Genomic DNA, 15,476 nt, shown 5'->3' on the forward strand with positions numbered 1-15,476 from the left:
GTGTCATCTCTGCCTTATTTCTTCATCCTCCACCCCCGCCCAACCCAGCTAACTACTGATTGGAGACCACCCTGCGGCGTGACATGGCCATTAACCCTGGAGCAGTGGGTCACAGATATATTGGAGAACATGCAAAGGGCATTTGAACCCTCCTGGTGCTGGATGTGGACTTGCTGCGGGGCTGGCATGATGCACTGTCGCTGCATGAGGAGTTTGGGCACTGAAGGGCTCAGCAAAGCAAGCAGGGTATTTTTTAAAAAAATTTGGGCTTTTTTTGTTGTTTTTTTCTTTTTTTAGACAGGAGCCACGCGTATTTTCGGGGAAGGAGGGACACCTTGTGGCCACATGACAAACATCTCTCCTCATTCCGTGCCCCATCTCTTCTGTGCTGGCGGTCACTGGGGTGCCTCCCGGGCATCCCTTCGGGTACCACCCCAGCGTCACCCCCAGCTGCCCGGGGAGCTCCATATCCTCTCCTCTTTCTCCTCCATGGGCTGGGGGTGGGCAGGAGAAGCCCAAGTACCTATTCTCACCCTGAAACCCAAATCAAGAAATGGGCAATGGTGTTATTCCATTCTTTATTATTGGCTTGAGGCAGAAGGGAGGCACCACTTGGAGAGATTGCTCCAGAACTTTGGGGGCTGGTGCGGCCCAAGGAGGTGCAGAAAGGACACACTCCCATCCCTGCCTGTGGCATGAAGGGGGTTTTACTATTGCCAGCAACGGCTTCAGAAGAGGGGGGAAATTGTTCACCCGCCCCCCAGCCATCACCCCAGCCATGGGCCCCACTTCTTGGGGATGCAGTTGCAGGGCTGAGGGGCTTTTCTTTCTCTGTGTGAGTCATGAAGGAGTCCACTGTCCTTCGTGGTAGAGACAATGTCCATGAAATGAGCACAGGTCATCAAGGTGGATAGGGAAGGAGCTGTGCCAGCTCTCAGCCACCTCATTATTCTCCATGATAACCACAGAGCTGGCAGCATCCACTTCCCTCATGTCCCTCCTCATTCCCCATCTCCAAACGCATCGTGGTGGCACACAGGAGAAAGGGCAAGGCCTGAAATGAGCCATTGCCAGGCTGTGTGAGATGGTGGCTTTCCTCCAGGTCTGTCCCCAGGTGCTGGTGGGACTGTGGTTTACTGCTGAGGCTCTGGCTCATACTGCTTCTCCGTGGCAGTGTAAAAGTCTTCAAGGACTGACTGCAGGTACTCGAAGGTCGGGCGCTCCTCTGGTTTGTTTCGCCAGCATTTCAGAATGATGTTGTAGAGTTCGCCAGGACACATGTCCGGGCAGGGCATGCGGTAACCCCGCTCCAGGTTGCGAATCACCTCTGGGTTGGTCATTCCTGGAGGAAAACACAACCCAACAGGAGTTATTCAGCACCCTGGTGGAGAAGATCAGTGGTCCCATTAGCTCACATCCAGTCGGGGCTGGAGGAGTGGGAGGAACTGCGATGCTGGGTCATATCTATGCACCATCCTTTCTTCAAGGCTGCACTCCTCTCCATCCCTCTGCCCTCTCCCTGACTCCCCTCCGTAGGTTTTGGCTTTCACAACTATAAATGACATTTATGAGAGCCCAGAAAAGGAAACGCAGCATGAAGAGACACGGGTGTACGTCTGGGCACACGTGTGTGCACTTGGGCACGTGTCTCCAAGTGTAAAGCAGCGCTAAACACTTTGAAGCTGATGCTCACTCATCATGTGTTCACAGCGTACCTGGGTAAGGGATCCTGCCGTAGGTTATGATTTCTGTCAGGAGGATCCCGAAAGACCACACATCAGATTTGATGGTGAAAACTCCAAAATTTATGGCCTCTGGTGCTGTCCATTTGATCGGGAATTTGGCACCTGTGAAGATGAAGAAAAGGAAAATAGCACATGGAGGCACAGCATCTCCCTCTGCTCCTGCAGGTGTGGACAAGCAGTCCCCCAAAACTGAGCCCTGGGTCCTGCAAGCTGTTGCCTGAATCAGGAGGCTGTCATGGGGTTTTTTGATGGTGCGGTGGAGCTATGGAGATAAGACCAGAGGAAGATACTTTCATAGAATTTCCTAGAATCATTTTGGCTGGCAAAGATGCTCAAGATCATCGAGTCGAACCATTACCCCACCCCTGGCACTGGACCCATGTCCCCAAGAACCTCACCTCTGCATCTGTTCAACCCCTCCAGGGATGGTGACTCCAGCACTGCCCTGGGCAGCCTGTTCCAATGCCCCACACCCTTTGGGGAAGAAATTGTTCCCACATCCAACCTCAACCTCCCCTGGCGCAACTTGAGGCCGTTTCCTCTGCTCCTGGCGCTTGTTCCAGGGGAGCAGAGCCCGACCCCTCCTGGCTCCAAGCTCCTTTCAGGCAGTTCAGAGATCAGAAGGTCTCCCCTCAGCCTCCTGTTCTCCAGGCTAAACACCCCCAGTTCTCTAGGAATTGCTGCCTATCTCCTGTATTTATTAAAAGGTCATTTCTGCCTTGCATCGCTGCCTTTCTTGGTTCTTTTCCCCAGTGCAATCAAGGCTATTTTGTCTTCAAAAGTCTTCTTTCATATGTTTATAAACATCATACATATAAACATTATATGCTTATAAACATCTATAGATACTGATCCACAGAGGTGAAACAGTGGAAAAAAACAGTGCATGAGGTCGCTGATAATATGCAGATTAAATAAACGTAGGTGAAGTATTTTACTGAAGAAGTTAGAGGAATCTGCAGTCTTAGAACACCTTTGTATCTCTTGTGTGTTTAGCACTGGGGTCTCAGGAATGGAACCGGGAATGGTAACGTGGACCAGCGCTGTGGCCCAAACTATGTGCTAATCAAAGCCAATTCCTTGAGTAGCTTTATAAGAGGACAACAGTAGGATGTAATTCTGTACAAAATCACTCACTGAAAGGCGGCTGTTTTGAGCAAAAGTACATAAATGATGCAGCAAACAGAAATTCTCCAGTTCTTAAAGCTACCTGTGTATTTAAAAATAAAAGAAGTCCCATTTTCTCTTGTTCACCAAATCCTTTTTTTGCACGTTGCAGACAGCAATGCCCATAAGATTGAAATTTCAGTTTAGCTAACACAAAAAAAAATAATCCCCAAATACCTTGATAAGTAAGAACTGAATGTGTTAAAGGCTGCAGAGGAAGCCACATTTTTATTTCAGGGCTGAAAGACCAAACGGGGTGTGTGAAATTAGTGCCTTTGTTCTTGCACATCACACTCTGACAGGTAGACTGAGGAGGCTCGGAAATGCAATCTGTGAAGTGAAAATTGTTCAAAGTAGATGGAGGGGCAGTTGTTATTTCAGATTAAATCTGGCTGGAAAAATGCTGATAGGAACTCGTTTCCACTGGAAATGTAGCTTCTTTGGGTATTTTAACAGGATTGTATTAATTTCATCACAACTTCTCTTGTTGCAAAAAAATGCCTTAAAAATTGCAGCATTATCACCGTACCCCTTCATGACATTCCACAAATTGCATTTGCGAGCTTTTAGTACTTTGAAATAGTTTTACATGTTGAAATGGGCATAATATGTATCATAAAGTATTTTGGGAATAGCAAAATGAGAGAAAATTTCCCTATTTTATAAGAGAAAAAAAATCTATTCACTTTTCTTTCCCCAGAATATTCTCTATGGGGAATTTTAGCTCTATCCCAACTCTCAACAAAGGAGGGATTTCCAAAATTTGAAAATCTTCTGGTAAGAGCCCCTTTTGCCAGATTTAGTTGCTTTATTTCAGTCCTTTCTGTTTGTTCCTGGTGCTCTATAAAGACTTTTCACAATCTGAATGACACAATCTCATATCTGACCTCAAAGTACAGAGAAGCAGCCGCCCATGGAGGAATTGGACTTAACCCTGTGGTCCAATGGCTGTAGGTGGACTTCTGCACCACCAAACCAGTTGTCACCTCTCCCAGCCAAGGTCTCCTGCACCAGTTCAGAGACTCAGCCTAAGCAAGAGTCTTAGTTTTGCAGGTGGAGTCATAAGGAGATTTAAAATTAACATGAGGGATATTGGGGTTTGTATGCCTATTTTATTTTATTTTATTTTATTTTATTTTATTTTATTTTATTTTATTTTATTTATTTTATTTTATTTTGTTTTGTTTTGTTTGATTTAATTTAATTCATTATTTTATTTTATTTTATTCTATTTTCATTTTATTTATATTATTTAATTATTTTATTTCAATTTATTTTAATTTAAATTGTTTTTATCTTTATTAACTTATTTCTATTTATTTATTTTATTTCTCCTCTTCTCTTCCCTTCTCTTCCCTTCTCTTCCCCTCTCTTCCCCTCTCCTCCCCTCTCCTCCCCTCTCCTCCCCTCTCCTCCCCTCTCCTCCCCTCTCCTCCCCTCTCCTCCCCTCTCCTCCCCTCTCCTCCCCTCTCCTCCCCTCTCCTCTCCTCTCCTCTCCTCTCCTCTCCTCTCCTCTCCTCTCCTCTCCTCTCCTCTCCTCTCCTCTCCTCTCCTCTCCTCTCCTCTCCTCTCCTCTCCTCTCCTCTCCTCTCCTCTCCTCTCCTCTCCTCTCCTCTCCTCTCCTCTCCTCTCCTCTCCTCTCCTCTCCTCTCCTTCTCCTTTTCTTTGTGTTTGTTTGTTCCTGTTTTTGTTTTAGATGCTCAAGGCACCCTGTTCCTATGAAACACCTGCCAAGCTGCACACCTTCTCCCAAATTTTGCAAGTTGTCCCTTTGTGATGGAAGGGACCCAACCTGCTCTGGGCTTGGTTTGCCCGAGACATCTGGAAACCGCCTTCAGGTCCAGATTCGTGGCTCCAGCTCCCCCCCTGCATCCCCACAGGGTGCGGTGACCGACTTACGCTGCTATTTCCTTCCCTCCAGACTGACTCAGTGTGAACACGCCAGCACAGGCAGCAGGTGCCATCAGCAGAGGCCAAATTTCCCTGGTAACACAACCTGAGATTCAGCAGGACTCCCCCAAATGGTGCCAAAATATGTTTTTTTTCCCATTTCCCTCTGCAAACCTCACTTGCTCTTTATTGTCCCCCACTCTTGGGACCCTGTTTTTGGCTATTTTGCTGGCTCTGCCCGCTACCAGGGTGCTGACAATACGAGCCATGGAACCTCTGGTCTCATACCATCAGTGGTGGTGTCCCGTGTCCCAGCCCAGATCTTGGATGTCTCATATCTTGGCACATCTGTGTGACAGGAGGATTGGAGACAAAGGCAATGTGGTGGTGAGTCAACCCTGGGAACAACACTCACCTTCTTGCGCCAAGTATTCGTTCTCGATGATCCTGGCCAGGCCAAAATCAGCAATTTTGCAGCAGAGGGTCTCTGAGACGAGGATGTTGGCAGCTCTCAAGTCACGGTGGATGGAGTTCATTCTCTCAATGTAGGCCATTCCCTCTGCCACCTGGGAGAGGAGGAAGAGTCCATCTTCATCAGTCAGCTCCCCATGACAACAAGCTTTCCTGCCTTCATCTCACCCATCTTTACGAAAACACAGTGTGCGTATAAGGTTGCTCACATGCCTCCATGTACATGGACATGCATACATGCTCCATAGATGGATGCATGGACAGACAGATCAACAGACGGATAGATAAACAGGCAGGCAGGTACATGCATACATAAATAGATATTGCCGATGCACATGTGCATATAGAATCATAAAAGCAGAGAATCATTTTGGTTGGAAGAGACCCTCAAGATCATCAAGTCCAACTGTCAATCTCACACTGTCACTAAACCATGTCCATGAGACCCTAATCTATATGTCTTTTAAACCCCTCCAGGGATGGTGACTCCACCACTGCCCTGGGCAGCCTGTTCCAATGCCCCACAGCCCTTTCCCTTAGTAATTTTTTTCCTAATATCCAACGTAAACCTCCCCTGATACAACTTGAGGCCATTTCCTCTCATCCTGTTGCTTGTTACTGGGGAGAGGAGTCCAGCACCCTCTGTGCTACAACCTCCTTTCAGGCAGTTGCAAAGAACGAGAAGGTTTCCCCTCAGCCTCCTGTTCTCCAGGCTATGTGCAGCTCTACCAGCGTGCACCAGGCCACCATGAGCTTGAAGCAGCCAAGTCAAGCAGAACAGAAACCTCACTCTCTGTTTTGCTCAGAAGTTACACCCTCGAGCCGTGTCTGCAGCGAGATGCAGAAATTTGAAGCAAACCCAAAGCCACATCACTGGATTTCCAGTTTCTGCCACAAGACTTTCCTCTCTAGTTGGGATTTTAATCACAAACACTCCAGATTAAATAGGTGAATTTAAAACACAAAAAAACCCTCAAAGAGCTTCTCCATCCCTCAGTCATGGTAGCAAGGTCCAGATGTAGGAGAACAACTAGATGATATTCAACAACTTCCTCTGTTCTCCCTCATTGGTCTGCCTTGGGGAGACCCCTTGGGAGATTCCTTTGCAACATAGCTGAGGTTGGTGTTTTCTTTTCCTGCACTGGATCCAGGTTAGGACACAGTACACAACATGGATGCATTAGGGCAGAAGACCCCACATACCCATAAAAATATGACTGTGTAAGTGCTGAACTTCTTCAGCCACCTCCAAACTTATACTTGGGAGTTTCTTGCTCCCAACATCATCGTCCATAGTTCAGATCTTCGGAGCAGGGAGCAGCCCTGGGGAGGTGTCTGGTGTGTGACGAGACTATAAATGATATCAATGACGGCAGCAATTTTTTACTGCTGGGTGTTGGGAGACACAGCAAAAAAGAGGCTGCAAAGTTGTTCTATCAGTCCAGTCCCAGATTTGGGTTAGGAGGGTTTATCAGGAGGGTGAGTGGATGCACGAAACCCCTGCTATTAATGGTTAGGACCTATTAAAGCTTTCACACGCCTGCGGGTGAGGGCAGAGCAATTTTCCACTCCATACAGATTCACATCAGCGTCTCGACTTACATGTGGTTTTGAACAGGATACCAACACATACTTTCCAATGCTTCATTTCTAACCTGTGTCAACACCCGTTCAGTGCAAGTGCTGTTTGCTGCAGTGGAAAATGGAAGAATTGATGTAATTTCCTGTCCTGATGTTAATGAGATAGTACCCAGCAACAGGCCCGTCCCAGCCCAGCATGCTCTCGAGCATGTACTTTCGAGACTGACCACAGGATCGAGAACATCAGCCCAGAGAGCGCTAATTTTAACTCCAACGGATGCGATTGGATCCAAAATTGTGTTCAAGAGGGTTGGGTGCCTGTTGGGCCGTGATGTCATCCCAACACTGCAGATGAACAGATTGCAAAATAGTTTGAGAGAGACAGCCCTTTTCCTCCTCCTTCCAGAGCTACCCAGTGAGTGTTTGAAACCCCTCCCTGGGTAAGTGGTACTGGGGTGGGAGGGCAGCGATGGAAGTTGTCCTGATTGACACCCGTGTCTTGAGGGAAGGGCAAAGTGATCACAGGACAGTTTGGGTTGGAAGGGACCTCCAAAACTCATCTAGTCCCATCCGTGCCATGAGCAGGGACATCTTCACCAGCTCAGGCTGCTCAGAGCCCCGTCCAGCCTGGCCTGGGATGTCTCCAGGGATGGTTCATCCACCACCTCTCTGGACAACCTGGGCCAGGCTCTCACCACCCCCAGTGTCAAAAATTTCTTCTTTATGTCTCTCCTGAATGAAGTCCTGTAAGCGATGCATAGTGCAGGATGCTGCAGACTGTGTGGAGGGATGTGAGGAGGGTGTGCAGGGTGGGTGAGCGCTTCCAGGTGCCCGTGGAGAGGTGACATCGACATGCACTTGCTCAGCCCCAGTGACAGTGTCCACCGTGGGGACTATTTGAGCATTGTGGTGGATAGCCTTCTGGACAACTCAGTCCATGCCAAATGGTTACATTCAAAGTTTCAACCCTGAACTTGGAGAGGTTTGGGTACACAAGGCTGCCCTGGGACAGGTTTCTCCCAGGAGTTGCTGCAGCCAGTGTGTTGTCAGACCTGTATCACCCTCGTGCCTGGGACAGACAAGACCATTGACCCATTTGAGGTTCGATGCAATTCTGGACTCAAATATTATGGTGCAGCCACAACATTTACAGCCTGATGCTCAAAGGGAAACAAACCTACAAAGACAAAAGTCTGTTATCTGATTCTGGGTCTGGAGCATCTTTCTTATGAAGAAAGACTGAAAAAACTGGGTCTGTTCAGCCTGGAGAAGGCTGAGAGGGATCTTATTTACGCTGATAAATATCTCAAGGGTGGATGTCAAAAGGATGGGACCAGACTCTGTTCAGTGGTGCCCAACAACAGGATGAGGGGCAGTTGGCACAGACTGAAACCCAGGAGGCTCCATGTGAACATGAGCAGAAACTTCTTTGCTGGGAGGTGCCAGAGCCTGGCCCAGGCTGCCCAGAGCGGGTGTGGAGTCTCCTTCTCTGAGACATTCAAACCCGCCTGGACCCACCTGTGTGATCTGCTCTGTGACCCTGCGTGAGCAGCTGGGTTGGACTGGGAGATCTCCAGAGGTCCCCTTAGCCCCAACCAGGCTGGGATTCTGTGATAAGGAGCAATACTGCCAGATTTAAGTGCCAGAACATCCTTTATGCATGATATCAGAAGGGAAGAATTGCTTAAAGCCAAAATGTCTCTATGTTGAAAGTCTCCATTGAGCTTTTTCTTCCTTTTGAAAACAACAACAACAACAACAACAACAACAACAACAAAACCACCAAACACAACTTATTTCCTGCTCAGCAAGAGAGAAAAACAAAACATTCCCCCCCAAAACACCCAGTTCTTTAGCTAAGATCCCCAGAGGCTGTCCTAGGGACAGCAGGGCATTGCTGAGCTGACATGCACATCAACACGAGAGGGCTGAGAGAGAAACCCTGAGAGACCACACCAGGAGGTGCTGGTTTTCTCCATGAAATCAGCACTCTGACAGACTTCAGACTTGCAAGAATTTCACTGAGTCAGTAACAAATCCTGATCTTGAGTCCGTTTCGCAGAGGCTGTTCACTAACCTGAGCCGACATATCAATGAGTTTGGGGAGATTCAGTTGGCTTCCTTCTTCTGTCTTCAAGTAATCGAGCAAACACCCTGCAAAAGAGGAGAGAACTGCTGTGACTCTTCCAAATAAACCTGTGCATTTGCTTTCCCTGCTGCTTCTCTGAATATATACAATAAACCTGCCTACATCCCAGAAAAAATCTGAGGAACCACAGTGGATGTCCACTGGAGCATCTTCCACTAGGAAAGTTCCCAAATGCAGCCCTTTTCCCTACTCTATTTTGCACAGACCTTTTGCAAACTGCAGGTCATTCTTCACTCAATGCCTTATAGGCAAGAGGGGCAAAAGTAAGGACATTGTCACCATGAGAGGAGTAAAAATCTGAAACAAACTTCCAGTAACAACAGTGGAGATGAGAACTTAAAATACTCTTCAAATGGAACATCACCATCTTGTGAAGTGGCTTATGAAATATGAGGCCACAAGAGGCAGGGTTTCATGGCCCACAAAGTCCTTTCTGATACTAGAAACAAGCTTGTGCATCACTTAGCGTTTCTTCTTACAGATTTAGTACAATGGTCTCCTCCCCACCCCCCTTATGATGGGAATACCAGACAGCTCGTTGACCTGATTTTGCAGAAACCTAACTGAAAATCTCCACAAGGGTCCTCACCATTGGCCATGTACTCTGTCACAATGTAGATGGGCTGCTTTGTGACTACTGCATATAACCGGACCAGTTTGTTATGCTGGAGCCTCTTCATCAAGTTTGCCTCTGCCAAGAAGGCATCAGGATCCATGCTGCCCTCCTTCATGGTCTTCACAGCCACCTTGATGTTGTTCTTGTAGTAGCCTACAGAGGGATAATGATGCATTGAGGAATTCTGGCTTCTTTACATGCTCTGTCAGGTTGTGCAATAAGGAACAGAAGAGCTTGTGGATCGGGGAGCAGAAAACGTCAGTAACAACTTTCAATTTCTCAGCGAGAAATGAAGGTTAAATCTCAATACCAGTGGGCTCTGAGCAAGCAGCAGGTATGAGAGGAGAAGGGAGAGACGTGACACAACTGTCAATCCATGTTATTTCATCAGGGATCATCCCTGCTCTGGATGGTGGACATCCATTCAATGAGCCCATCCTCACAGTCTGGCAAGACTCCTGGATGAAATCCCTGAGACCTCCCACCAGCTGGGTTCTCAAATAACCCAAATACCATCGAGAAAGCCAGGACACTGCAGTCAGGACGTCAACTCGGTCTGGCCCTGTCCACAGTCTCAATTGCCAAGGCAACAGACAACCACAAAGAGGACACAAAGCAAGCTGAGCTCACACCGCTTCCTCTCCCACTGTTTTGCAGTGGGCAGAAAGTCATAAGGGATTCAAATCTGGGTTAGAAAGTGGAACGAGGAAGCAGAAAAAGCGGGATAGTGTCACCCAGCTACCCTGTTGTGTGTAATCCTACAAGCATGCCCAGGATTCCCAGGAAGAATGAGAGCATGTCTCAGGAGATAAGTATATAGTTCAACACACATCGCATGTATCTAACTTGTGAAACCCATGGTCATCTGCTGATCTGTGCAAACCCGACCTGCCTGGTCCTTCCCAAGAATATGGCATCTACTGCTGCGTGTGTACCCATAAATACAACACCCTCACACATGGTGTGAACTGTTGGGTTGTCCTGTGCAGGGGCAGGAGTTGGACTTGATGATCCTTGTGGGTCCCTTCCAACTCAGGACATTCTATGATTCTATGCTTCTATGAAATATGTGTTCATACTTTAGGATGCTCACTCCCAGACTAATCTTGTCTTGCAGAAAGAGGAGTTTCCATCTCCTCTGTTTATATCGTTCTTCCCTGGAATGGGGGAATTATACTTACCCATCCACACTTCCCCAAACTGCCCGCTGCCGAGTTTCTTCACAAGCTTCAGAGACTCCCGTGGGATCTCCCATTCATCCTGTGCCCAGGGTCTCTGGGGAACCAAGGATTTGCAGGGAGCTGTGAGCCGCTGGCACAGGCCATCCCCTTTCTCTATATGAGGACAAATCACAGGAGAGTTCAATGGAATGGACTGAACTTTCAGGAGGTCACAACACTGACCTCCTCCTCCATACACTCATGCCAGGAAAAAGTCGGATCATGGGAAACCTCCACAACCACACAAATGTTTCAGCCACAGGGATGAAGGCACCCAAGTGAAAGGAAAAAACTCAAAGGGAGACATAAGGAGAAAATTATCCTGCACAGCAAGTCCAAACTCTGCTTCCCAAGCATCCTTCCTGCATAACCCTCCAGCATTCATTTCTTTTCTTTCCTGGTGGGAGAAATTCACTGATTCTAGGGCTGTGGGCAGAGCTCACTTTCACAATGCTCTAAGATTTGCACTGGCGACCAAATTCTGCTTGGGGAAGCACATCTGGCCCATTGGAGAGGATGGAGTGGCGGTGGTGGCTTGTAAGCCCATCCTCCCTCTGCCCACGTGCCCACCTTCTGCTAGGAGACAAGTCCAAGAGGGAAGACAAGCAACTTACGGCTGTAATGATGGATTAGATCTGGCAGGCTGGAGAAAGTCATCCTGGGTGAGATGTAATATCCCCCATCGTCTAAGGAGCGGATCCTGTAGTGTTTGATGATGTCCCCATGTGCAGAGTCGCTGTCCCTGACGGATAAGGAATAGGCACCTGGAGAACAAGCAGAAGAAGGAACTGTGAGGTCAAGCAGCACCGTACCATGGACCAGCTACCTCCTCTTTCCATGGCTGACAGACATCTCTCTCAGCCCTTGTTGATGTCTTCTCAGGGCAAGTCCCACCACACTACAAAGTCACGAGCTTAGAATCATTGAATCATAGAATCATTTTGGTTGGAAGACACCCTCAAGATAATCGACTCCAACCATAACCTAAATCTAACACTAAACCATGTTACTCAGAGCCTCATCTACACATCTTTTAAACCCCTCCAGGGATGGTGACTCCACCACTTCCCTGGACAGCCTGTTCCACTGCTTGGCACCCCTTTCTGCGAAGAAATGTTTCCTAATGTCCAATCTGAACCTCCCCTGGTGCAACTTGAGGCCATTTGCTCTTGTACTATTGCATGTTACTCCATGCTACAACCTCCTTTCAGGCAGCTGTAGAGATTGAGGAGGTCTCCCCTCTGCCTTCTTTTCTCCAGGCTGACCCCTCTGCCCAGTTCCCTCAGCTGCTCCTCAATAGAATCATAGAATCATTTTGATTGGAAGAGACCCTCAAGATCATCGAGTCCAACCATAACCTAAATCTAGCTCTCTCCAAGGCAGATGGAGAGGATAAAGGTTCATCAGAGCTTAACTGGTCTTGTTTAGGTTTGGTTAAGACCAGCCTATTCCGTGGGCAACAGCCCCAAGGAAGAAATATGGCAATCAATAACACATCTCCAACCAAAGCAACCAGACACTACTTAGGTCATGTTGGTCTTCCCACAGCTCCACACCTCTCATCTGAGGTCTCTCACCAGTTTGTACAAACACATGACTGACAAGGAGCTAAATCACCTCACCAGCACAACCAGAATTTCAGTTAGTGGGAGAGGTAAGGTTGAGAGATAAGGCATCTTCCAGCCCAAACCATTACATGATTCTATGTGTCCCTCTTCAGCATTATCCAAGGTCCCCATGTCCCTGTTGTCCCCTAAAACCCTTGTGTCAAGGCGAGTTGTTCAGCTGAGAGATACAGAAGGAGCTACAGAAGGGGGTTCAGAATTGTCATGTTCAGCCATAAACATGACTCTGGCTAAAACACATCTGGATTCGCATCTGGGTTCAGGTGCCTTATGACCTCACAGGAGCTACTCATTGATCTACCACTCCAACCTGCTGTTCTCTCCTTATAATATATATATATAATCTAAACCATGAGGTTGTTTTTTGCTGTGCACAAAAAAATCGCTAGATGTTGCTGCAGAGCAGTGACTTCCAGCCTGTGTCAGCATGAATTTCAATACAGCTTAGCAGTGTGGGGTTTTTTTTCCCTTCTATCTGGATCATATTTCCAGAGCAAATTGTTACAAGCCTGCTGGGCTGTAAAAATTCTAAAACATCACCCAGGTTCATAGGCTGCCTTTTTAAATGTTTGAAAATGTGAAGTTATATATGTTAAAAAGTACATCTTTGTCATGTAGGCTCATAAGCAGAATTAGGGCCTTTCACAGTCACTCTGAAGCCCTCATCCTGCGTGTGAGGGGAAAGTTCACTGACATATAACACTCACTGGCTGGTGTTTCTCCATCGCAGCACCAACAGTTGGAAACCACTTGTGTTTTTAAAAGAGTAACAAAAAAAACCCATGCCCCTGGGGATATTTGCTCTGTTGCAGTAATTATAAATCTTTACAAGCAAAATTTTGGAGAGTCTAAAATTTTTCCAGGTGCTAGCAGTCATTTTGGGGAGACTCCCTTTCTGCAGAGACCAGACTATGAGATATGGCGGCATAATGTTCACAGAAGACCTGCTGGTTTTAATGGAAAGGCAGGGAATCTCAAGACTGGAAGCACAGAGTCTTGGGATCATGGGCAACATTCTCTCAACAGAGGATGCTCTTCTGAAACCCTTCCCTTCACCATGAGCATCAGGTAGAAGACAGACTGAGGAGCCCTTTAGGCTCTACCAATCCTGCAGGTGAATATCTGAGAAACAGCCTAAATTGCAAATAATAATAATAATAATAATAATAATAATAATAATAATAATAATTATAGCAACATATTATATATAATATTGATATAGAATCACAGAATAGTTTGGGTTGGAAGGGACCTTCAAAGCTCCCCCAGTGCCACCCCTGCCATGAGCAGGGACATCTTCACCAGCTCAGGTTGCTCAGAGCCCCGTCCAGCCTGGCCTGGGATGTCTCCAGGGATGGTTCATCCACCACCTCTCTGGCCAATCTGGGACAGGCTCTCACCACCCTCATAATAAATAAAATTCTTCCTCATGTCTGGCCTGAATCTCCCTCCTTTAGTTTAAAACCATCACCCCTTGTCTTGTCACAACAGGCTCCGCTCAAAGGTCTTTCCCCATCTTTCTTATCGGCCCCTTTTAAGTCCAGAAAGGCTGCAATAAGGTCTCCCTGGAGCCTTCTTTTCTCCAGCTGAACATCCGAACTCTCTCAGCCTTTAATATTGTTGTCATTATTATAATTGTTATTGTTGTTATGGTTATTTTTAGCACCTTCTATTATTGTTGTTGAGGATGATGATAGTATTTTAATTTCAAAGTCATTGAAATAATGTGCAGGCCAGGCTGTAGCCCATCAGAATGGAGCGTACATGGCACAAGTCCAAGATGGGGCTTTGCACGCCTGGGACGTGGCTTAGGGTATGTTACAGTTAGGGTATGTTACAGTTCAAGGCCTGCTAGAGGAAGGAGCCAAATGTGGTGTGAACCCAGCTGCACTGACGACAAACAGCCTTGCAGAAGGGAGCGCAGGAATTAATGACCAACACGTGTGCAAGTGGGTGCCTGGGGGCTGAAAGTCAGCAGAGGAGACCTGATCTGTTAGTGAGCATGGTTGCACCCATCATGGCTGCTTTTTTGCACAATCTCCTTTCCAGACCCCAATGACCCTTTAAATGCTTCTGCATCTTTCAAACCAGTGATACGCAGCACACAGCGGTGACAGGGACTCCAGGCACCCTCCAGGCCAATCTATCAGCTACTTACTACCAACATTAATACCTATCCCATCATTAGAGCTAATGACTGTATTTCATTCCAGGTCAGGATTTAGGTTGCTGGAGTGAGTGTGGTAGAGCTGTCCCTGTCATTAACTTTGAATGGTTACTGTTCCCTTGGGAACTGTCATGTCACAGCAAAGTATTAAGGCTGAAAACTTCACTTCTCTCTTCTCCCAGTGACAGCAGCAAATGAAAAATGTTAAGTGGAGCTGGACAGATGGCAGGACTCCTAATTCCCCAGTGATAGCCATGACAGAATTATAGAATAGTTCAGGTTGGAAGGGACTTTCTAAGCTCATCCAGTGCCACCCCTGCCATGAGCAGGGACATCTTCACCAGCTCAGGTTGCTCAGAGCCCCGTCCAGCCTGGCCTGGGATGTCTCCAGGGATGGTTCATCCACCACCTCTCTGGCCAACCTGGGCCAGTGTTTTACCACCCTCATCATAAAAATGAAGTCAAAAGGAGTTCTTGAGTATTTTGCCACCCTCATTGTAAAAATGATAGTTGAAAGGGGTTCTTGCTCCTCAGCCACAAGGGACATTCACCGGTCCTACACCACATCCCAGCACAGACCTGGACTGACACACAAAGGTCCACACCTGCGCTTGACACCAGCTCAGAGCTGTGTGAGCACAACCAAATTTTGCCCTGGGCAGTTCTGTGTGTCAAGCCCTCCTGTTCTGTGTCTGGGATCCTCAAACCATTCTACGAGGGCTTTAAGGTCCTTTTCTGTTCAGAGAGTGGCAGGTTTTGTATGGGAAAGAGCAACAGAAGATGCAAAGGGTGGGATTCATCTTTACATCATACCTAGAGCTGATTCGGTCACCTAAACATGGGTG

At 47.3% G+C, this 15,476-nt stretch overlaps 1 protein-coding gene across 1 annotated transcript in view; it reads right to left on the reverse strand.

Moving 5' to 3' along the window:
• Window positions 1–641: 641 nt before the first annotated feature.
• The window catches only part of BLK (BLK proto-oncogene, Src family tyrosine kinase), a 50,422-nt gene continuing 35,587 nt past the window's right edge, over window positions 642–15,476 (reverse strand). The window contains exons 7-13 of the mRNA XM_065833911.2: window positions 11,454–11,603; window positions 10,801–10,953; window positions 9,593–9,772; window positions 8,932–9,008; window positions 5,218–5,368; window positions 1,716–1,847; window positions 642–1,342 (exon numbers count right to left, since the gene is read on the reverse strand). Coding sequence (XP_065689983.1) covers window positions 1,134–1,342; window positions 1,716–1,847; window positions 5,218–5,368; window positions 8,932–9,008; window positions 9,593–9,772; window positions 10,801–10,953; window positions 11,454–11,603 — 1,052 coding nt within the window. The 3' untranslated portion in view covers window positions 642–1,133. The remainder of the gene's footprint in view (window positions 1,343–1,715; window positions 1,848–5,217; window positions 5,369–8,931; window positions 9,009–9,592; window positions 9,773–10,800; window positions 10,954–11,453; window positions 11,604–15,476) is intronic.

This window comes from Patagioenas fasciata, chromosome 3 (assembly GCF_037038585.1).
Source record: "Patagioenas fasciata isolate bPatFas1 chromosome 3, bPatFas1.hap1, whole genome shotgun sequence".
NCBI lineage: Eukaryota > Metazoa > Chordata > Aves > Columbiformes > Columbidae > Patagioenas > Patagioenas fasciata.